Here is a 25788-nt window from a genome sequence, read left to right on the forward strand (position 1 = left end):
AACCGCAAGTCCGATTATATACTTGGTAAAAAAATCAATCAATATGTAAATATAACTAAGATTTAAAATAAATGTTAACATTGTTTTTTTTTTTGTTTTTTTTATAATATAAGAGTAGCAGACGAGCATGCAGTCCACCTGATGGTAAGTGGCTACTGCCGTCCATGGACATCTGTAATCAACCCCAGATAGGATTAGATATTCCTACCTGAGATCAGCCACAGATGCGCCGCAACCCCTGAGGACTAAGCTGGAACGCCTCGGAAAAGTCTGTCTTCCTTACCACACCCTTCAAACCGGAACACAGCAGCGCTTAACACTGCTGTTATTAGGTAGAAATAGGTGTGGCGGTGGTGCCGCCGGAGTCGAACCACAAAGGGTTCTACCACCTTCTACTACTTCTTACTATTTATGTTTCACTATAGTATTACCCTTCTATCACCCAGGCTTGTGTTCTTCATTGGTTGATCCAGATGACAATTTTGCTATTACTCTAATAAGTTCCGAGATATGTAAGATCACAAGGGAAATACATAGGGAAGAGTTATGATACCATAGCAATGAAAGTATTAAGACGTACCCATACATATCCTATACATATCCTACCATGTTCTATTCTAACCAACCCGATGTGTAGAACAACGCTCGCTATCTCTGCACAGAAACAAGAACCACAATAAAAACTTTTTACGTGTCAATTAGTACATATGGAAAACTTTGCTTGTTACTTTACTTATACGCAAAAACATTTGTAATCATATTTGTTTTTATTAAGAACTGAAACATTTTACACACATAGAAATATCTTCAACGTTAAACAATTAGAAACAAAAATAGATTTGAAAACAAGTGCAAGATCCGTGAACCTATAAATGTGAGGGAATGCTCGATGCCTCGGGTGCGTCGTGCGCCGGCCACTGTCACAATGCGCCATAACTCTTGTATTGGCGTCTCTACCGTAGAGCCGTTTGCTATAGAGCCTTCGATGCAATATGTATCTTATTTTTGATTCATTACTGCTGTGTGAGCTGCTGTGTTTTGGTTTTAAGGGTGTAGGATAAGGATATTAATATGAGGTTTTAAGTTGAAACGTCTGTAAGGGTAGCAATCGCAGGTATTACTCTAAATAAATAAAATAAATAAAATAAGCCTTTATTACTGCACAAGTTACAAACTAAGTATTTTAATTCTAAGTATTGAAATTTACACATGTATATGTTTTTAATGTTTTGTTAATATTATTGTTTTTTTTTTCTTAAAATCGGCAAACTTTATTCCCCTGTAGCAGCTTGTCTTCCGACAAAGGCCTCCTCTAAAGATTTCCATTCATCTCTATCCTTAGCTATCCTGATCCATCGTGGGCCAGCTATCTTTTTAATATCGTCTTCCCACCGTTTCAATTGTCTTCCCCTTTTTCTTGTCGCCTCTCGTGGGTACCATTCTGTTATAGATCTTGTCCATTTCTCTTCCTTTTCTCTTAACATATGCCCTATCCATCTCCATTTAAGTTTTTTCGAGACATTTTTAAATTTGGTTTTGCTTTTGATTTCTTTCAGTCTTATTCTGTCTCTTCTCCTAACTCCAATTACACTCCTTTCGATTCCGTTTTGACATACATTTAATTTATTGCATAACCGGTCTGTCAATGCCCATGTTTGGCAACCGTACGTCAAGCAGGGTAAAATGCACGTGTTATATATTTTACTTTTATATGCTATAGGTATTTCATTGTTTTTCATAACTTCACTTAGAGACCAGTATCTTTTCCAGGTATTTGTCACTCTTCTTTCTATTTCTTTTTGCATGGAATTAAATGTCGATATCAGTTGTCCTAAGTACACATATTCATTTACATATTCTATTTCTTGGTTATTTATTCGTATAGTATATGTTTGTATGAAATTTGTCATTATCTTAGTTTTAGATGTATTTATTGATAACCCGGCTTTAGCACTTTCATCCGACAACTGTTGTAACATTTGCTCTAAATTTCTTGGACACTCTGAGAATAAGATCAAATCGTCCGCAAAACGAAGATGATTGAGATTCTCCCCATTGATATTCAGACCGTTCTGGGACCAATCCAGGGTCCGGAAAATCATCTCCAAAACCGCAGAAAATAGTTTTGGAGATATCGGATCGCCCTGGCGGACACCTCTGCCTACTGGGAATTCCTCTCCTGTTGTTTCCAGCCTAACAATTGCAGTGCTCTTTGCATAAATATTTTTTAAAAGTCTAATGTACTTTGATTCTACACCCTGCCTACCTAGTGCTTCCCATATGTATTGGTGATCCAAGCAATCGAAAGCCTTGTTAAAATCAACGAAAGCTAAGTAATAATGTTTGTTATATTCTTGGTATTTCTGAATAACTTGTCTCACTACATGGATATGATCTATAGTGGAATAGTTGCTTCGAAAACCCGCTTGTTCTTTCGGTTGGTTTCCATCGAGAGTCCTGGTAATTCTAGATAGTAGTATTTTGGAGAATACCTTGTAGATGTTCGAAATCAAACTTATTGGCCTATAATTTCCAATATCACCTTTGTCCCCTTTTTTGTGCAACAGTATTATTGTTGATTTCGTCCAGTCATCTGGGATATACTCAGATCTTATGATTTCATTAAATAGCTCTGTTAAATTGGTAATACTCTAATCGTATGTAAATTAAATTATAGTCGATCGACGGTAATTGTCTTATCATCAAGTGGAATGCATGTTTGTTTGCTATTTTCAAATTATTAAATTACTCATATATTGAATTTTATTCATATAAATTATATATTATCTATCATTATAATTGTGGGACGTAAGTTAATTCTGCTACTATTTATAAATCGATGTTAATTTATTTAGATTCATTTAAAGAAAATTAAGCCCATCGCCGCGGCGGTCGACTTGACGAAAATTTTACTTATTTGTTTCTTTGAGTAAATACTCGTATATTAACGATCACAAAGTGTATATTATAAAAAGCTAGTGTTAAAAATAGGATAAAAACTTATCTTAATATATTTAAATTATTTATTTAATCTTATGTGCAGTCAACCTAAAAACAATCTTGCGTTTTAATTACCGTCCGAGATAGTTTTAATTTTTATTATAATCTTTCTTAATTATAGATAATCGGTAATCTTAACATTCACAGTTTAGCTCGTAATAAACTGGACGATATTAGGTTAAACGGTTTAAAAATTATGTCCGTAATATTTTGGAGATTATAACGGAATACCAGATGTGTGCATTATTAAACCAATTTATAAAGTTAAGGTGATCTCGAGTTAATCTGCGACTAATATTCTTTATTTACAGTTACATCCGGTTACATTTAAATAATTTAGAAAGTGTAACAGACTTGTGCCAAAATAATAAATTTGATTGAATAGGCTTCGTCTTAGATACTGAATATGTTAATTTGGTATTTTCAAGGCATGTAGTTCTTTCTGCTCATGTTATAGGGTGTTAAAGGTGGTAGCAACTTCTTTCACTTTTGTGGTGTTCCCTTTCTATTGGTATCGTATTACAACAGTGCGAAAGAATTGTTTTAGTCTAATTTGATGGGTGTGGTAAGCTCTTTGTCCAAGTCTTTCCATATTTATATTTTAGTTCAACTGACTCGTGCTTCGAAGCTGATCTCAAGGATGACTCCAATGCCATTTGGGGGCGATTATTCATTTTGTTTTTACATGAATTTTTTATTGTGAATTAATTGACAAAGGTGATAGAGTTTTGTGTGCTTGATAGAGCCAGTACAATGCTTACTTATTTATATCTTTTAAAATCTGTCTCCTCAAACGATGGGTAGTCAAAGCACACATCTGCGATTGACCTCATTTGGTTTTTGCGATTATGATTCAAAATACCAGTCTGTTTATAAATAACAACGTGATTCGATATTGACATTTTTATCAACATTCCCACACTAGAATGCACATTTTCACATGTCTTAATTTCGAGACATTTTCAACACAAGGCAATATCAGATGTCAAAACCGTAACAGATATTAGCATAATTGTATATTTATTAATGAGTTAATTATTTGATGTTCCATTTATATGACAATCGGGGCAGTGAGGATGCGTTTTCTCTGCGGGCGGTACTTTTACACAAATATACTAAGGTTTTTTGTATATTGTTGGTTTCTGATTACATATGACCAATTAGTTTGCGGAAATGTTATGATATGCTAAAAAGCGCTCTATATTTAGAGCTTCATCAAGCATAATAATATTTCTATCAAAACTTGCTTGTTCTATAGCTACGAATGGATGCAGGTGGAGATTGGACAACTGTCACGATCTTATTCATTCATATAGAATTCTTTACCGATCCCGGTACACTATGGTCACTTCAAATGTACGATAAGTATTACATGTTGACCATCAATTTTTCACATATAAAGGCAAAGATAAATGCTGGCAGCCCATCGAGTTCTGTTAATGAATATATATAACACATTAATTCGCTATCACGCTGTTCAAAAATCGTTATATTTTAATCAAAAATATGATAGCACGTCGTCTTAATAAATGTCGCCATATTTTAAGTGAATACACGTGGGAACATAATTGTTTATGTTAAACTTAGAATCGGATCAAGATTTTTTATTAATTCTAAGCGCGTAAATAATGTTTATTGAATATTTAATTAAAGATTATCTATATAAAACAAAAATACTTTGAGGTGTCTGTATATTATAATATAAATCATATTAGATTTTGCGTATTTATTTTTATAAAATAGAATAAAACCGTTTTTTTTTAAATTTTATTTGTAAGTAAATTTCTTTGAACTAATGTTTACAGCAACAAAGAAACGTTCTGTTTCCTAATAACACATTTTTATGTTCAATCATATTATTATGTAAATAATCGTATTTGTGAAAAAATTAAAAGAACATCACTACATATTCACGTATTTTTATAAACTTGTAAAGAAATAACGCTTTCTATTGAAATCCAACGCAGATATAAAAAATCATCTACATATCAACAAAGTGTTGTAATTATCCCACTTATAGAATGAAGTAATGAATTCAGTTAATTGCCTGAAAAATTGGAAAGATTTATATTTATAATTATATTTGTTTATTGGGTATCATAAATAACAATTAAAATAAGTAGCTGTTCAGTAATTTGAACTATTAAATGTTCAAATGTGCAAATTAGAGTTAAATTAACCGAAAAAATAACCAACACGACCGTGATATAATTTTAAAAGTTTAATTATGATTAATTACGATATTGTGAGAGTGTGTGGGGCGGTGATAGCGTAGTGATATCGTGGATTTTCGAATTTATGTTACGCACACTACAAGAAGATGTGAAAAAGAAGATTGTGGGGAAATGTAATGAATACGGGTTAAACACGTCTTATTTTGAGTGGAGAATCGTGTAGCAATGGGACTGTAAAGGATTGATGATGAGTGTCCCTACTGGGCACGAGTTTCTCTTCATAACTTGACGCTTAGAGTGTATTTCACAATACTCGTCCGATGCGGTATGGCAGAAGGAGCCTAAGGGTTACCGTAAAACTAGTAACGCGTATCAGATATTTTCAAACCGCCCATAATCTCTCAGGGAAGGTTTCACGAGTGCTAACCATTGTACCAACCAGGACTGGCGGCTTTAGATATCCTTTAAAGCACAAAAGTACGCATTAAATTTTCAACACTAACGGTCACCCATCCAACTTCCGACCGCGGTGACGTTGCTTAACTTTGTAGTTCAACCGAGATCAAAAGCCGCGCTTTCCGCGATTCTGTAGTAACAAAAGTTGGCTACATATATGTTAATAATGTGGAGTTTGCAAAAAGGCCGAGCGGTGACCCGCGGGTCGCGGTCGCGCCGTATTAATTACAGGCTGGCATTTTCACTATTTCACTTCATAGTGACACTACTTAGCCATATGTACGTAATATGTGGGAATGGAATTACAAAGCTCGGAACACTATGTAGTTATTTAAATTATTAATTGTAGTTATTGTAGTTATTTAAAGGTGGTAGAACCCTTTGTGGTTCGACTCCGGCGGCACCACCGCCACACCTATTTCTACCTAATAACAGCAGTGTTAAGCGCTGCTGTGTTCCGGTTTGAAGGGTGTGGTAAGGGAGACAGACTTTTCCGAGGCGTTCCAGCTTAGTCCTCAGGGGTAGCGGCGCATCTGTGGCCGACCTCAGGTAGGAATATCTAATCCTATCTGGGGTTGATTACAGATGTCCATGGGCGGCAGTAGCCACTTACCATCAGGTGGACTGCATGCTCGTCTGCTACTCTTATATTATAAAAAAAAAAAAAAAAAATTTAAATGGCCATTTATTTTGTGGTGTTAAGCTTGGTGTATGCTTAGTGGTTGTTGTATCCCAGGAATATTTTAGGGTAGTGCACGAGGATAATGGTTGGTGCAATTCCCTTAAGAATTACTTCAATCTCACTTCAACCTGTCACAAAGTAAAAAGATACCAAGTAAAGTAAAAAGTCAACAAGTCCCAAAGAAAAAATATACAAGTAGGTTTTTTTATAATATAGGAGTATCAGACGAGCATGCAGTCCACCTGATGGTAAGTGGCTATTGTAGTTCATGGACATCTGTAATCAACCCCAAATAGGACTTAGATATTTATAGTGCCGCCGGAGTTGAACCACAAAGGGTATATATATATATATTATATGTATATATATATATATATATATATATATATATATATATTTTTTATATATATATATATATATATATATATATATATATATATACATACATACACTACATAAAAATATACAATTTTGAAGCGGAAGCGGAGCCCTTTGTGCTTCGACTCCGGAGGCTCCAATGACATACAACTACCTAATAATAGGTGTGTTGTCACAGATGCGCTTGCCAGTCCTGAATATTAAGATGGACGCCTCATATGTAAGTTAGTCAGTAATCAGACCCTTCCACCGAAACGCATCAACTGCTTAGTTATATAGGCGTGGTGGGAGTTCCCTGGTCGTACCATGTTCTAAGGTCTAAGCTGGAACGTCTCGGAAAATAATATATCACTTACCACACCCTTTAAACCAAAACGGCAGCGCTCAACACTGGTTATTAGGCAAAAATAGGTGGTGTGTGGTGGCACCGGATTCAGACTAATAGAGTTCTACCACCTTCAAATTATCTTTCAAGACCCTCAAACAATATCTAACCGGAAACAATAAACCGGGTAGTTTCCCAGTCGCAGTTCACGCTGAACGTCCACGTGTGATCTATGCAGCGTGTCACCATATCTCAACGCCCTGCTGCGCGCGCGCCGGCCACACTCATTATTTTTAAAACATAGCGCACTTTATATGGGAATATTGCCGCAAAAAGTTGATATACGCGGCTGTAAAAAGATTTCACTCGAAACTTAATGGCGCCCGCTTACGGCCGCTACACATTTATCACCACAAATTATTCGAAATTCGATTGTACGGCTGGAAATCGATTGCGAATTTAATTTTTTCTCGATTTATATTTTATGCCTTTCCAATGTTTACGTTTATGAAAATTTATGGTGAGTTTGCAAGTAGTGCATTTTTTTCTTTAAATCTACTAAAATGATAAATATTTTATATTTACTCGTATGATATTTTATCGCCTTCATTTGTACTAGAAAATTATCTAGTCCAAACAATCGAAAACAACACAAAGAACCCCAAATTAGGAGTTATAAATAACATCATCGAGCCAATACATGTGTTTAATCATTTATTTAATGAACATTTAATAATTTACAGCCGTGGATATACAACTATATTGAAATTACATCTGGTACATAACGTCTCTTCTGTTATTGGAATGAAGCTGTAGTTCCCGTCTTCTCTTAAGAGGCGCAGATACACACTGCGAACGCCTTGCCAATAACAATGCAACTAAGTAAGGATTTGTCCTAATATCGTCCAACCTCAGTAATTTCTTAGTTAAATCCTCAGATAACATTTAAATAGATTATTTAGATATTAATTCTAAGCCTCAGCGTAATCTATACATAAACCTCACAAAAAACAAATCCTAGTACAGCCCTTATAAAACAAAACGAGATTATTAACTGGCTTCTGAATAGCAGCATTAAATGTCGCTTAATATTACGAAACGATTTATTGTAAACTTGTTACATTATTATTATCATTTAATGGCATTCTGAGAGGAACGTCTCACTGCGTCCTCATAATAATTATAATTTGGGCACATCCGTAATGGTCGCTATAAAGAATCTCCTTTATTCTTTATTCGGCCATTATGTAAAGGCTGAAATTTCATCTTTCAACATTAATTACAATGATTTATTTTTTGGGATAGCCTAAGAATAAAAAAGACAGAATCCACGACTTAAGATTGTGTGTAAGCGTTTAATAGAACGCTGATATGAAATGTCATAAAAATGGTGACTAAATATTATTTAACATACTATATAATATTGATATGTTGTGTGAAGATGTTTGTATTTTCTTGAATTTTGAAATATTTGTTTTGTCATTTTACCTGTCAAATGTGCAGTAATAATTTTAGGTTAGGTACAAATCTTCATGCGTTTTCTGCAAAAAATTATGTTCTAAGGTATTTTTTTTAAGCATTTTCCTGTTCATTATTCCTTGAAGTTTAAATAACATAACAATATGGATTACGAAGTAGTCTTTTTGGAATGTATTTAATATATTAGTGCCGTTATGAGAATTCTACATTAAAAAATATTTGAAACAATGAAGAAATAAATAAACAATTACGTAATTTTAAATAAATAACAACTTTTGGCACATAATATATCACAGGAACGCGTTGAAATCTAATGTATGACGATATAATCATGTATATCGCGCTATAGTGTTTAGATTTTTTATAATAATATTACAGACTTAGTAGTCAGTAATACTTCAAATATCTATATAGAGTTAATCTTACATGTTTCTTATAATGTTCGTGTAAAAGTTTTATTTCAGTAGTAGTAGTAGTAGAATAAGGAGAGGTAGAATCCTTCATGATTCTAGTTCGGAGGCACCGCCGCTACACCTATTTCTACCTAATAATAACACTGCTAGGTTATTGTCTGAAAGGTATGGCAAAGCATTTCAAGTAAATCTTGATATGTAGTGCCGTATCTGCAACTAACCTCTGATAGGAATTCAATTCTATCTGAGGATGATTGTAGATATTTATTTTTTTGTTTTCGAGGGGGAAACCTTCGAAAGATCCCCGGTACCGTGAGAGCGATACAGAGTTATGTGGAATTCTTACCGCACTAAAACCCCCCCGGTGGCCGTCCTCGGCGCTGTGTAAAGGGCTACGGGATCTCCAGAGGAACGCAACCGGAGGATTGTAGATGTCCATGGATGTCATTTGTCACTTACCATTAGATGGAATAGTTTGTTACTTTTATCATATAAATTTCCAAATTAGAACATAGCGCAAACATAAGACATACGAAACAAACACACCGTAGCCATTACTGGAGGGCGAACTTAGACATTATTGTGTACAAGTAATATTCATTACGGCGCAGTATATACAAGTACATAATATGTTTGTGCAATACCGTTTGAAAATTCTTATCTAAAGTGTTCGGGGCTTGGGCTCCTCTAATTACGTATTCAGCTTCACAAAATGACCTATAACATGGCAGTTATTGTGCGCCGGCTTACTACTGTTACACAAGTCGCCTCCACTTGCGTTATACTTGGGATCACGGAGCTAGAGCGGGATGTGTGGCTAGAAGTGAATAGATATTTTAAGGTGGTAGAGAACCCTTTGTGGTTCGACTCCGGCGGCACCACCTATTTCATAACGCTGCTGTGTTCTCTTTTTTAGAGGGTGGTAAGGGAGAAATACTTTTCCGTGACCAACCTCAGGTAGGAATATCTATAGGACATCTGGGGTTGACTAAAGATGTCCATGGGCGGCAGTAGGCACTTACCATCAGGAGGATTGCATGCTCGCCTGCTACTCCTATATTATATAAAAGGTACTGTAATGGCAGTCTTCTCAGGTACCCGTAACTAAGCTCAGGACTCCCTTTTATTTGGAATGAACCCGCTTAATATAATTCTAATAGCGTGTTTGTTTGCTAATTAATTTAAAAAAAATGACAAGCTTAGAGGATAAGCATCTACACATCAACTATTAAAAAAGTCGTGTCCAAATCATTTCTCAAAGAATCACTACATTACTGACTACGAGATAGCTGCTGAACGTTTTTATGTAACATGATTTTACCCATTTGATTATTCATTAGCCCTTTTACATTTTTAATATGAAACACAGCAGCTATAAATTCTTCTTATAAGACAGAAATACCTATATGTAACATCAAGAAGTTCTGCATCGTTTTACTTCGTTATGAAAGCAACCCTTTTCAAAGCTTACGGCCACATCCAGCGTGCCTACATCCGTAACGAAGATGCTCGTGTCGCCGGGTCAAGGCGCGCCGCTCACATGCGACTGTCTGTATTACCTATTAAACGCAACTACGTTATGACTGCTAGACCGTCTTTGCTTATGAAAATCTATAATTTTAACTACTTTAAGCCCATATGTATATGCATATGTATGTACAAGTCGCTCGGAACGCTTTGCGTCAATTGCTCTTCGAGTTTTAAGGGTTAAGTTGTTTTGTATTCCGTATTACGTATAGAATGCAACGTTATGACTGCTAGACTGTCTTTGCTTGTGAAAATCTATAATTTTAAATACTTTAAGCCCATATTCGTATACATGTGCATGTTTTATGCCAGTTGAACGACTCGCTCGAAATGCTTTGCGTCAATTAGTCTTCGAGTTTTAAGGGTTAGACCCTTTTGTATTTCGTATACCTATTAAACGCAACGTTATCTCTAATAGACCGTATTTGGTTATGAAAATCTTTAATCTTAACTTTATACACATATGTATATGGATGTCCATGTTTTGTGCTTGTTCAACTCGCTCGGGATGCTTTACGTCAATTGGTCTTCAAGTTTTAAGGGTTAAGCTTTTTGAAATGAAGTAACACGAACGACCATATCTATAAAATCTACCGTAACTATGAAAGCAGTTAATAATGATTTATTGTATTTCTTTTTGTTTACATAATATATTACCTACACTTACGTATAAGATAGAATGGGAAGTAACATCGCAAAATTATGTTGTTCTCTTTTTATCAAAACCAATATATTTTATCTTTAAAAAGTCATGTAAATAAATATTTTATATTTAATGTGTATGTTTCCTACTTATTTTTAAAATTTGTCTCAAAGCTTAATATGATTGATATGATTGATTAAACTGAAATTTATCAATCAAGTATATTAAATTAAGTAATTGCTTATGTATCAATCTTTTTTGATTATCTTGACATTTTCAACATTAGTATGCATATTTTATTAAGTACCTAGACTACGATTGCAAACTAAAGAGAGGCTCAAAAGCTAAAAGGCTGAAAAGCTTGTGCTTAGTATATATAATTGAATATATAATTGAAACACAATGATCTTTTGACTCCGCATTTGCAGCATCTGACAGCCGCGTTAGTAATGGCCAATACGCAAAACATGTCCACTTCGATTCCTGGGCGGGGTAAAAGTCATTAGGTAATTTGCGGGACAACTATCATCCATGCCTCATGCCATGCGTTATTTTTTAATTACAAAGAAATCGTTTTGGGTCTACACAAAAAATAGTAATTCGAAAAACTTATAACAGTACAATTCATAATATTGGAATAATAAGCTTTTATCCCCAGTTCTCACCTCGCGGTCGGTAAATACTATCCTAAACGTTCATCTAGGTCATAACTATTTATGTTCCTAATTTCATTCTAAAACCATCGGTAATTTTTGCGTTTAAGAGTCACAAACAATTATCCATTCCGCCTTATAACCTTACGCGTTTAAAATATAATTATAATTAATTAATAAATATTATTAAGGTAATGTAAAAAGTAACGTAAGATATTTGTGACCTGATCCCAGGGTATTCTGATAAAAATTGTGCGTTGTGGAATCAGTCGCTGATAGATGGCTCTTTGTAATCAGAGAGGTATTTATATATTCTATCGTCATCACGTTCTAATATCATAAACAGCGATCATAAATTCTTCACATGCTCCAATCAAAATTTTCATGTCTATGTACGGTGGTGTGTTTTGGGGGTATGTATGGTAGTGGTGTGTGTGGTCCATTCGCACGTATGTTTGACCTGCCACCATGACATCGTGACGTTCTCATACTGTATGGAGTTCGTTCGCGGATATTTGCCCTCTGCTCCGACGTAGCATAGAAATGGCCTGCTCGTCTCAATGTCCTCGGGAACCGGGGTAATAGTTGCTATACACGTCATTCAGGAAATTTGTTTACTAGTGATTGGCCGCGGGTTCGCTTGTCATCCGTGTCTTACAGCGATTATTAGGTAATTAGTTTATTCTTCGCGAAAGTTCCATGTATGAAGTTAGAAATTAATTATCACTTGCTTAAACGGTGAAGAAAAACATCCCAAACATCGGGAGTAAGTACCCATTACTCCCGATGGATCAACCTCAGATAGGTTAGGAGTCCTACTTGAGGTCGCCCATACATGCTTTGTTATCCCTGAAATTATAACCGTAACCTAATTTTGATAACCGTAGATATGTAAAAATCTCTTTTATCACACAAATGTGAGACAAACTTCTGTTTCTTCTTCTGTCGCACACTTTATTTTCATTTGTTTGCATAGTTTTAATAGAGAATATAAATTTCATTATTTATGTAGAGATAGAGATGAGAATATATAAATATTATTTAAGAACAAGTTCACTAACATTTCTATGTTAAACAAACTTAACATATTCATATTTCACGGCCAATTATGAAATTAATAAATCGTGTTTTGATTAATGAAGCAAATATAAAATTATTACCTAAGTATAGTCAACTTACAAGTCAACTTTAGTCAACGAGTATAGATATATAGCGCAGTATGAAAGCAAATAATTGACCAGGTATTTTTTTTATAATATAGGAGTAGCAGCCGAGCATGCAGTCCACATGATGGTAAGTGGCTACTGCCGCCCATGGACATCTGTAATCAACCCCACATAGAATTAGATATTTCTACCTGAGGTCAGCCACAGAAGCGCCGCTACCCCTGAGGACTAAGCTGGGACGCCTCGGAAAAGTCTGTCTCCTGTCTGTCCTTACCACACCCTTCAAACCGGAACCCAGCAGCGCCTAACACTGCTGTTATTAGGTAGAATAGGTGTGGCGGTGGTGCCGCCGGAGTCAAACCATAAAGGGTTCTACTACCTTCAGAACCACCGACAAATATCCAGATTACCATATGGCAAGAAATATAGCGCAGTATGAAAGCCAATAATTGGCCAGGTGCGAGTCGAACTTGCACCTGGAGGGTTCCATACCCTCTAATTTTACTATTTTACTTTAATTATTTTTGTTACTTTTAGTGTAAAGTGTACTGTAGTGTAAAAATGTACCGAAAATCTAGATATTTTGGAAGGAATTTGAAAATATATGAATTCATTTTAGATTTTTGCGATATCTTTCCAAAGATTAACATCAAATGTTTTTAGTAAATTACAGGAACGCATCTGGTACACTTTGTAGGGTTAAGTCAGAGAATACTTAATATTAGATAAGGTTAAAATGTCATTGTTTCAATTTTGATTACAATGTAATATTGTAATTATAACCTATTAAAATGTGATAATATTTAGTACATAGTAAAGATAATGTAGTGTTTTATGTGATATTTATGAGATATTGCAGCAGGTAACTATAATGATATATTTAATATCTTTTTAATTGTTTATTAATTTCCATTAAGTAAAATATACCTTTATTTTGATAAGAGCTTCCTCTCGATAGATAAGACAAAATGACGGCTTTTTATCATTCGCTATCCAATATGAAATGTGCGCTTCAATTGCAAAATTAAGGTTATTTTGAGGAGATATTATGTATTTATTCTTATTATAGGTAGCAGGCGGCAAGGAAGCATGTTTTCATCAAATGTGAAGAGGGCACTTTCTACCATAAACATCTCTAGCCAACCTCGTGTGGATCAGGAGTCCTGCTTCAAATCAACTATAGAGCCGTTGGGTAAGGACTGCTCGATTAAAGTGCATCTGTTCTACCACACCTAGAAGTCGAAAACTCTACCTCCCGTCATGTTTATTAGATTTTTTAAAATTAAAAATGCTAAAGCTGTAAAGGAACTATCTTAAGGAAGCCTGCAGCTGGCCAATAAGTCCTCAGACTTATTTAAATCTCGAGGATGTGTGAAGTCTACCATACCGCATTTGGGCAGCCTGGTGGACTATTGCCTAGATTCCTCGGTATGAAAGGAGACCTGGGTCCAGCAGCGTAATAGTAATGGGTTAACGACGACTTCTGGTCCAGTATACTGTAATCCTATTTTATTTATTCGTAACTATTTTATTAATTATTTAAGTTTATTTATTAGGTACCTTCAGGGACAAAATTAAACAAAAGAATCGAGTGCGTGAATATTTTATTTTGTACGTTTTCGTGGAATGTATTCTTCAACACATAATTGTATTTAAAAACATGCTACTTAAGTTACATTATTTACAACCGAACGTTTGAAGTATTACAACTGAGTATGTGTATTGCGACTAAATTTGTCTACATGAGTATGAGTACTTAGGAAAATCGATAGAAAACCTTACACAGATTCAGTTCAGATACATTGAGCAAATCCATAGGAATGTAATGTGAGAACGAGTATCATTGTAAAAGTATAAAATGGAATGTTCTTAATTAGGTACGTTTATATTTAAACTGATAGCAAGTTAAAGAAACATTCCTAAAAAATTCGGCCATAGTTGAGTTGCTGCTAACAGTCTATAAACGCACCCAATTAATGAGTTTACATAGCTATAAACTTACAAGAATAGTTTAGAAATAAGATACAAAGATAACAGTTACACAACACCCGAAGTTAACACGTTTCACAATCAAACGACACTTCAATCAAAATTCTACTAAAATGGAATAAATTATATTCAAATAATACAAAAAAATATAGTTATACTTCTTCGTTAAAAATGGAATGTTGCAACACCCGGCTGTTCCATTTTAAAACCGACTAACTAAGCTAACGCTTACACAATACGAAATAATTTACTTATTTACACACAATTTGTACATCCATCAACCGGGTTCTAAGTACCAATAACTTTAACTAAACGCTACTTAACTTACGTATTTGGATAGACTCTTTAATCAACCGATAACAATTCACAAAACAAACATCTTTTCAGAGTCACTGCAATCTTCTACTTATTTAAAATCACAATCCGACTTACTGGCCCTTGCTTATTGTCAATAACATACTGCTTACTATAATAACGGCACTATTGGACGTATCCGCGATTGACGTCACACTTTGGTTGTCAGATCGAGTGGGTGGAGCTTAATCCTCTTGATTTGCGCGTACGCAACGTCTTCCTCCTCACTGGCCGAACCACCTGCGCTGCCCGATTCCCCATCATCATTATCCGGTGCTATAATCTCGCTATCATCCGACCGTCGCCGCGCCGAGCTCGACCTCCCGTCAGACTTAACTGACAAGTCCATTGGATTCTCTTGAAGCGGCGATTCAGATGTTCTCCGTTCAGCTGGAGGTGTCGGAACAAATTCCGCCTCCGATATAACGTCTTCTTGTGGAGTTGGCTGCGAAGACCGCTGGTGTTTCAGTATATCATCCAAGAAGAAACGTTTCGATGAATCTGTGTTATTGTCATCGAGTCGTACGTCGTTATTATTTTCGACGGCTTGTCTTAGCGCTGCATGATCTAGCAGATGCCGCGAGTACAGAGGGAAGCCAGGTGGAAAGAGGAGGTGGTGGTTATGCGTGAACGGGCTGAACGGTGGCGGCGGTAAGAACGGCGAGTGGGGGAAGTGGGGCAAGGGTAGGTTGGGTAATGGCAGTGGCATGTAGGTATCCCTGGGAGGCGTTAGCGTTCTGTCCGGAGGTCTGGATTGTGTGATCCGCGCTTTTTCATCGAGTTTCGGGGAGGAGCCGCTGCGATGGGAGTCTGGGGAGCCAGAACACGGCTGTTTGTAGTCATCTAGACCTAGCAAAGCGAGTTCCTCTTTCGTCCTGGGTCGCGCTAATCCCGGAAACAAGTGTGGGGGAAAGGGTGGGTGCGGCATCGAATGCGGCGACGGTGGCACCCTTGGAGGTGATCGGGATTGAGCGGCCTGTTGTTGTTCTTGAAGGAGGCAGTGGATTTTGAACCAGTTGGAGCGGCGACCGTATCTGGAGCCGGACTTGGACATGCCGACCATCAGGCATTTGCGGAGTCGACATGCCTTGCATGCCGTGCGGTTCTTCTTGTTGATGACGCACTCGCCGTTGTTCTTGCATTCGGTGATGGAGTTCAGGTTGTTGTACGATCTCCCGAAGAATGACTGGAAAGAAGGAAAATCAAAGGTTATTATCGTAGACCAAGCAATTATAACTCTCGAATTTTTTGTGCAAATTGACGAAAGTTGCAATATATTAAAAACAAGAGAGTTTAATAGCTAAATTATAATATAAATTTATTTTTAACGGAAATAATTCAAAAATGAAACATTTGAATGCATAGCCTACGATTGATATGAAACGAAATTGGACATTTAGAATTCTGCATTGCATTAATTGTTATTTAAGAATACTAAAAGCCATCTAAGATAATTTGTTTGTATATTAATGATTATTTTACATAGTCGATACATCATGACGATTGCAATTATTAATGCATAATGCATTTTAAATCAAAAGCCGTTAATTTAACGTAGTTAATAGTGCGAATAATCGTATTGCAGGAAATTCACTCTCTATGCCATCCAACGCAACGTAAAGGCGTATTTACACGGGCCGCTGGCTCGGTAGTGCCGAAAGTGAAACCCGCCTTATGGCACCGACGTCACATCCGCTGGATATAGGCCGCGCCGCGGGTTCGGTTCCGGTCGGTTACGAGCGATTATGTTCGGTTTCGTTTTTCGACCTTGGATTTTTCGTTGTATAACCTATTGTCAAGTTTATGGCGCTTAATAGGGGTAACTGTGTTGCGAAAATTTACAATTTAGTTATTAATTTGAAATGGTTGTAATTAACAATGCGTTCAATCTTATTAAAGAAAAAATGAAATCTAGCTTAGAAATTAATTGTTTTCGGGTTTCATACTAAATTAACATTTTTTTAAAGAAAACGTATAATCATAATAAGCTCTTGCTTAGAGACAACGTTTCTATAACATCGAGATGAGATGACTTATGAGATAGACATGTCATAAATACTTGAACATTTAAGCAATTTAAGCAAAATTTTTAATTGGAATTTATTTTTATAAACGCAATTTAGAGCAATACAGCATGTTTTATATTTTACTACATTCTTGTCAGTTTTGTACTAAAGTTCCGCAGAAATTCAACCAATCCGCTATTTTAGCCCTTATCCGTTTTGTAGCACATTTAGTTCATTTTTACCGAAGACCAAAATCTTTTAAGATGACGTAAAACAACAAACGTTAACTTCATTTGAATCATAGTATCATTCAACAACGTGTTCAACGATGTAGGTAATTCGCCATAACATTATGTCATCGTTAACAAAGTTAATATAATCAGTTGTTATTCACAGCATTACATGCATTAAGTAACGCCGGAGTAAGTTAACGCCATTGCCAAAATGGCCTGCGTCCAGTGAATGATAAGTCGTTGCAGCGATAGCGTCATAGATCAGGAATTTGAACTGAAACAATGCCATCTTTAAACGATTCGCGCGTGACTTGAATGTTAGTGATACAACGATATGGCGATCCGGTGATACGTTGCTCTGACGAGACGATACGATACCTACACGCTTAGTATGAGTTTTTACGTTTGCTCGAAAACGTTCGACGTTTACGAATTCACTCCTATAGTGCCCCCGTGGAACGTATCGAAACTAAAATTCCGCAGTATAAGTGTCTATAATAAATGCCATCAAAATTAAATTAATAATTCGCCAAGTACGAGTCGAATTCGCATATGGAGGCATATAAGGGTGGGATGGGTGTCAATTATTTAAGTTGGAACGCTTCAAATAAGTCTGCTGCTGTAAGACAAGCATAATGGGATTTTTTCTGTCGTCAAATAGTCTATAAGGCTTCGGAGAAAGTGTTGTAGAGCAAAATTTATCCACTAGCGGTCATCCATCATATTCTTGACCGTGCCTAGATAAGCAAAGCCAGGCGGGGTCTAGATTCGACGACATTTTCTCTGCTATACAATATTGGTCCTAATCGACGGTACAACACATCCTTCAAAGTATACGAGCACGCATATCTTTAAGCTACTAACGACCACCCATCCAATTCCCGACCGCGCCCGACGTTGCTTAACTTTGTAGATCTTAGCAGCTACAAAAGCCGCGGCGCTGTACAGTCAGTACGCACGCCACTTAACGCCAACTGACAGTAATCGTTGACAGTCGCCTACCTAAAAACGTTACGTAAGACTCTTAGCGCCTATTCACACTTACTACGAACACAACAGGATAGGAACAAAATATCGGTAAAAATTGGTAACATGCAAATACTGCTTCGGCTTTTTGTGCGTTGTGGTAATTAAATAGCTGTATTGTGCTAACTTAAAAACTGTGTGTTTTGAATAGAGTAGCCGATCTGTCATGCGCGGTGTATCTTGTACTTGCGTTGTCGGTGCGATTAATTTTAATTGTAGATTAAAAAAATATGAATTTTCACGCACACGGAGTTGTTGTGGTGTGTTGGGTTATGGTACGTGTGAACAGGCACTTACCGTAATTATCTTTTCAACTGTGCATTAATAGCTGAGCTTTATTTACTACGTCCAATTATCTACGCGTTGAGCGCCAATCGCGTAATTACAGCCGTCGAGATGGATGAAAGTGATATAATAATTAAGAGAATCGGCCACTATTTTGTAACTTGTATGCAGAAATTCTGAATAATTTTGGAAAGAGTCATTCTTGTTTTTCGAGTAGAGTTTTCTATTTTAAATAACCAATGGATTGACCGCGGATAGTTGCGAAATAGTTTTCATCTTTAGCGCTATTTTAGAATAAAACTTCGTCAGAATTCGGTTATCTACTGAAATCTTACGTCATGTACATACATGTAGTAAAAAGTTAAAAAAATATTAATTGATAATCATAGTAAGATGAATTTACAAAGTAACATTTAAAACAGGCTTCAAAAATCAATTATCTAAAAAAGAAATGAATGTATCCCACTGTCACAATTTAAACCAATCCACAAAAAAAAACATATGCTCGTAAAACTCTCTGCAGTCGGATAAAAACGTCTAGATAATAGCACCTACAAAATGACGTTCTATTAATTCAGTAGTTTAAAGATGAGCGTACAGACAAGAGATCTTACATTTATTACATGTGAAGATTTATAGACGTACAGACGTTATGCAAGGCAGGATCAGGTGCGCCGCGACCTGTATCGCCTGCAAGCTTTGACTCTGTGTAGATAAATATATGTTTTACTAACTTTGTATTGTATGTGTAGAGCAGCTCCGGAAAAAATCTTTATCATTTACAATAACACCTAATAAGTCAGTAGGTAAGTGCTGTAGCGTTACGGTTTTTGCCGCCCGGGACAAATGTTAAAATTGCTTATAAGAAAAGGTGGGCAAAAAAAGATCCTCCTATACCAAAAATCTGTATTTGTAAGATTTTGCCGCCCTTCCTTTTTGCCGCGACCTCTTTTAGTTCGGGCCCTGTGTATAAAAGAGTTGTTGTTCTGTTTTAAGGTTCGGTCATTCACATAATTGTATAAGAGCTTCAAAGATAATGTTCGGATAAATAAAATATTTGTAAAAACTCCATCTTTTGTTGTATTTAGAATCAGTGTCAGAAGTCATTAGCTAGATACGAATACTTCAGCGTTTCTCAATCTTTGTAGTTCGACTACGACAGCTTTTGAATCTATAGACAATGTCTATTAGCATCAAATGAACTACAATTTCTTAGTACTTCAATTGCATAGAAAAACTTTCTTAAAATAATGAGGATAGTGGTTTCATCTGTTCCTAGTGAAATCGTTAGATCTAAACTTTAAAATATTCAGTGAAACCGGCAGAATTCTATTTCAAATGCTTAGAGAGATAAACAACTGTTTGAATTGTTTTTACCGCAGGCTTGTGCAATGCACGGGGAGGCACGTGACCTATCACCGTGCATGCCGCTAGAGCAGCTGTTTTCCATAAGCATGCACCCAATACATGCTATTTAGGAGTCTAAGGTAAGTCCTCTTTGTTATTTTACGATTTATCATCAGATTAAAAAAAGAAATAATGATTTTGATAAAGATAGAAAGACTTCTGCTCTATGGTAAAAAATCTGTAATTTGAAAAGTTTTCCTTATATTCATTATTAAAATTACATTATTACCTTACATTCGTTTGGATTGATTTTCTGAGTTAAGAAACTCATAAAAAATTATTCCTTTTTGGCTAAGATAACATAATTTAAGACCAAATTAAGTCCAGTAATCTATAGGAATAATTCCCAATAATCGTACGCCGCTCAACAGGCGTACCAATTTGCAGCACTAAGTGCTCCAGTCGCTAATATCAATTTTCACACGTACGTACAAGCAGTAAACTTTAACCCGAGTCATATTTTGTACGCGTTTACAAATTCACAACGTCGGGACTTAGTCTTAGGAGTGGGTTTTCAATAGGGTTGTCACATCAAAAGCGAATATTAGACATACAATTTCATACCAGTCGTTGTGTCAATATTACTACACACTTAACATATTAATTAACGTGTAATAAATTTCAAAATAATGTCAAGTTAATATAGTGTTTTACTAACTTCTATATAATACGTTTTATATATTTTATGACCATTAAATATAAAGAAAATTGTTTAGGTAATCTACAACATCCAATTATTATTTCAACAGCATAAGCATCTATGCCAATTGAAGGCGAAAATGCCCCGAAATGTAGCTCACAAAGTCTAAATTTTAGTTAATTCTTGTCCACCTTAAAAAAATCATATATGTATCTAACTTCTTTTCATTGAAATTTAACTTCATAACTATTTCTTATCAACTATATTATTTGCAACGAAATAATAAATATTTTGGAAAATATTTATTTATTTATTTATTTATTTATTTTTATTAGTTGCACCAACAAAGTGTACACCATCTCCTCCAATACACAGGCTTGACTAAATAAGTTACAAACTAAGTGTCACCTCAATTATAGGCACAAACGGCATGCATTAATACCAACATTAACATTCATGTATTAAGACTTAACAACAATTTAAGTGTAAATACAGAGCATAAATAATTAAAATTCATTCAATAAATTAATTACAATAAGAATATAATGTTATAACAATGAAGAATAAAAAAATTAAAATTAAAAGTGATTAACGATAAATTTAAATGAAATGTAAAATAATATAAAAGTATCGTGCATTAGAATTGATTACCAGTGAAAAGAAACATGATGTGCATACACTGACGATAAAATAATTATAATATAAAGTTCTAGTTGCTATATAAACATTAAAATAAATTCCGATTTTGATTAAATAATATTAATATTTACTGAAAGTTAGTTTAAATTTGTAGACAATTTTATAATAATAAAAAAATGACAAGATTAGATTACATAAAATTGCATAAATATAATTAATAATTAAAAATTTTTAATAAATTATTTTTGAAATTTGCCAAGTTGCTAGAGAAGATGTCTATTTCTATTTGAGGCCGTGTTTTATTATCAGAATGAATGTCGAGGGTCTTACTTAATAAAATAGTATCAATGCTTTTATTATGAATAAAATTATAGTTTCTAAAGATCCTATTTAAGGTACAGCAGTGTCCCAGCTTTGTCCGAGTCTTTTTTTCAACAAATGGCTTATAATTTAATGACCTTGGTATTCTCCTCGGTACATTTATATTTATTCGAGAAACAAGATTGACGTCATCAATAAAACCATTAACCAGTTTGAATAAAAATATGAGGTCCAATACTTTTCTACGGTTGCTCAGTGATATCATGTTAAAGTATCTTAAGCGATCGTTATAGTTTGACAAGGATTTAGCTAGTTTACAGCGATATGATAAGTGAAATAGAAATCGTTTCTGAACGTTTTCTATTCTCTTATCATATATTGCAAAGTACGGGTTCCACACAACACTACAGTACTCCAGTTGGCTGCGTACAAGTGCCTTAAAAATAGCAATAGAGGTACCGGGTTTTTTAAAATCTTTACAAGTACGTAAAATGAATCCTAAGGTTTTAAAGCTTTTTTTCACTATAACATCAATATGTTGGTTAAAACGTAGTTTAGAGTCCAGTATTACTCCTAAATCTCGAATATGATCCACCTCTTTTATCAACGTGTCATTGACTTTGTATGAATATTGGATTGACCTACTCTTCCTAGAAAAATGAATTACATTACATTTGCTAATGTTCAGAGTCATGCCATTAGATGTGCACCATGAGACTAAATTATCTAGATCATTTTGCAAAAATCTACTCTCTTTACACGTATTAACTTCCCTATAGAATTTTAGATCGTCTGCAAACATACAGAATTTAGAGTTACGGAAGCAATCGCCTATGTCATTAATAAAGTAATTAAATAGCACAGGTCCAAGGTGGGAGCCCTGAGGAATTCCAGAGAGAGCAGGAAACGAAGCAGACTTATACCCGCTTACCACCACAAAAGATTTTCTGTCTGTTAGGTAGGATTTAAACCAACTGAGAAAAACGCCGTCTATACCCAAATTATGCAGTTTTCTAAGTAAAATATGATGACTTACCTTGTCGAAGGCCTTACTGAAGTCAGTGTATATAGCATCAATTGAATGACCCTTATCCATCGACTCAGCAAGATCTCCGACAAAGGACGTTAAATTTGTAACAGTTGAACGAGCCTTAACAAACCCATATTGCTCTGGTATAATGAATTGCTTAAAATGCCAGGATAGTGCAGGACATACCAAACTTTCAAAAATTTTAGCAAAAACATTCAATATTGATATGGGCCTGTAATTTGTTACAGAGCTCGAGTCACCACCCTTGAATAAAGGGATTATTAGGGCCTCCTTCCATGCGGTAGGAAAGATGCCTGAACTTAGTGATCTATCAATAATTATAGACAAAGGCAAAGCTAAAGGTTTCGCACATTTAACTACAAATATTGACGGTATTCCATCCGGCCCTGCCCCTTTCCCTTTTATTAATATTTAAAAACTGGTAGGTTGGCAACCCTAGCAGCTATTGAAGATGCGCCGCGCCTCTATACTCGGCGGCGAACAATAAATTACCGCACTGGCTCAGAAAGAAACATTGCTAAACTTCTAATGCGAAATACATTTATTATTAAGAGTTATTAGCACTGATATTTAGGGGTTCCTTATTTATAATTGAAAGTAAGAACCATTTTGTGTTGAAAACTAGGAGTGGACGTTAAATTAGGGTCTTTTTACCTCTTTAATTAACACCTACGCATCTGTGATCGGTTTGAGGTAGAACCCTTATCTTTATATATATATTTCTTATGTGCTTGTGTATGTCATTGAACTCCTCCTAAACGACTGGACTGATGTTGATGAAATTTGTTGTGTGTGTTCAAGGGGACTTGATAATGATTTAGATTCACAATTTAGTCCGTGGGAAAATGTTTTTTTAATTAATTTTTATTTCGTAAGTAGTTATAGAATCGGAAACTATGTTTTTGATCAAGTGATGATCTTTAGCAAAGTTGTTGTCCAAGAGCCTACCCCTCGTAGGGTTTGGGAGTTGGTTAGACCAATTTTCGATAGATGGCACCACTGTCATTCCAATGCAGGTACAAATTTTCCGTTTTATGTATGTCATATTATTTCTTTAATATGCGGGCGAAGCCGCGGGCACCACTAGTTATATATAGTTTCTATATATAGTTGATTACAGATGTCCATGGGCGGCAGTGGCCACTTGCCGGCAGGTGGATTGCATGTTCTTCAATCTTGATACAATTACACAGAATTATACTTACAGTTAGATAGATCTATAAGTTATATACTTTGATTTCAAGCTTTAGAATCTATAGTAAAGCTAGAGTCAGTATAGAACTATGGGTAGATCTATAGTATAGATGCATGGACTTACCTCGTTACAAAACCAAGGCTAGTCAGAATATTGTGTTTAACGGCAAAATAAAGATCGGTTTTATAACCACGCCACTCGAATCTCGGCTCCTGGCGCAGTTAACAGTTTACAATATACCATGTAGGCTATTTTTATAGGATAGATGGTTGGGCTTTCTTGTTTATGATCACATTATGCAACAAGTAACTTAAAACTAGAGTATTTAGGATTATCTGATGCATGACGTTTATACATAAATAAATGATAAATATATACAAAATAATATAAATGAAAATGCATTTCATGTTAAGTGGTCACTGCCGCCTATTTGTGAAAAATTATAAACATGATTATTTTTAAAGAAATTTCTATGCGAAATCGATCACATCGTCAAAGTCTTGTAAAAGTTAATCTATTTTATCTCTGCTAGTTAGACTTAGCCTAGCCTAACTTAGCCTAGGCCATAGTCCACCGCGCTGGCCAAATGTAAATGAGACTTCACAACACACCTTCGAGAGCTTTTTTAAATAATTCTCAGACGTAAGGATAAGTTTCCTCACGATGTTTACCTTTACCGTTATATAAAGTGATAATGAATTTCTAATGCGCATATAATTTTGAAAAATCAGTGTTGTGGGTTCCGAACCCTTACCAGGAGTTTTACGGATTGACAAATATGACTGTTTTGGTATTTGTTTACGTATTTGCCCATACAATTTCCAATCAGCACCGCTAGCGGATTGTGTTAGAACTTGGAAATAGTATGGGTCAATACGTAAACAAATACCAAAACAGTCATATTTGTCGAAACGTAAAAACTCATGGTAAGGGTACAGATCCCCTAATTGATAGGCTGAGTTTCAACCCCTAGCACTGGAACGTGTTGTTTATATACTGTAGCAATATAAGGAAGCGATACAATAAAGTTCATAAAAAGTCAATGAGAAACATAACGTGTCAATGTATGTCGATTGGTCAAATGGCGTCGTAGTGTAGTCTTGCGTATAATATACCAACATTCATTTTTAAATTAATATTAGATCTTATCTCACCTAATGTTTATTTTAAGATTTACTATTTGTCGCAGCATTAATGTAGTTATTAACATAACAATGTTCCATATTGTCATTATATAGGCTACAATATTATTTTAGTGGCCATAAATTATTACAAGGATAGCGATTGACGTCAAAGTTTTACGTTGTTACAATGTTGTTTAGTAGCTCTATTGTGTATGGTCTCTGCATTTCAATCCAGTTCTAAGTCAATCCAGTGATCTAATTCAATGCAAACCATCCATTAACCTATTCCAATCCAAAAGTGGAATGGTTGTACGGTCGATCCGTTTCAATCCAGTGATCTAATCGAATCCAATTCATGTGTTTTTATATTATAAGTATAAGTGTGTTAAGTATTACATGTATGTTATAATTTTCACTTTTATTTTTTTGTTTATTAAAATGTAAGACATGTGGATATTCGCAAGACACTTGTAAGAAATCTGTACATCTTTTTCAGTAACATTAACGCCTTGTATACGTGTTTCTCATACACACATAAAGTAGGAAAAGATATAGAAACAAAATAATAATACCTATTACCAAGTTTTTGCCAACAAAAAACTTATTTTACTTACTTCCTGTC

General features: G+C 35.2%; 1 protein-coding gene across 1 annotated transcript in view; it reads right to left on the minus strand.

Moving 5' to 3' along the window:
* Positions 1 to 14483: 14483 nt before the first annotated feature.
* LOC140756027 (knirps-related protein) overlaps positions 14484 to 25788 on the minus strand; it is an 89827-nt gene continuing 78522 nt past the window's right edge. The window contains exon 3 of the mRNA XM_073091421.1: positions 14484 to 16425. Coding sequence (XP_072947522.1) covers positions 15391 to 16425 — 1035 coding nt within the window. The 3' untranslated portion in view covers positions 14484 to 15390. The remainder of the gene's footprint in view (positions 16426 to 25788) is intronic.

This window comes from Epargyreus clarus, unplaced genomic scaffold (assembly GCF_041222505.1).
Source record: "Epargyreus clarus isolate Ecla_fem2 unplaced genomic scaffold, WU_Ecla_fem_2.2 ptg000034l, whole genome shotgun sequence".
Lineage (NCBI taxonomy): Eukaryota > Metazoa > Arthropoda > Insecta > Lepidoptera > Hesperiidae > Epargyreus > Epargyreus clarus.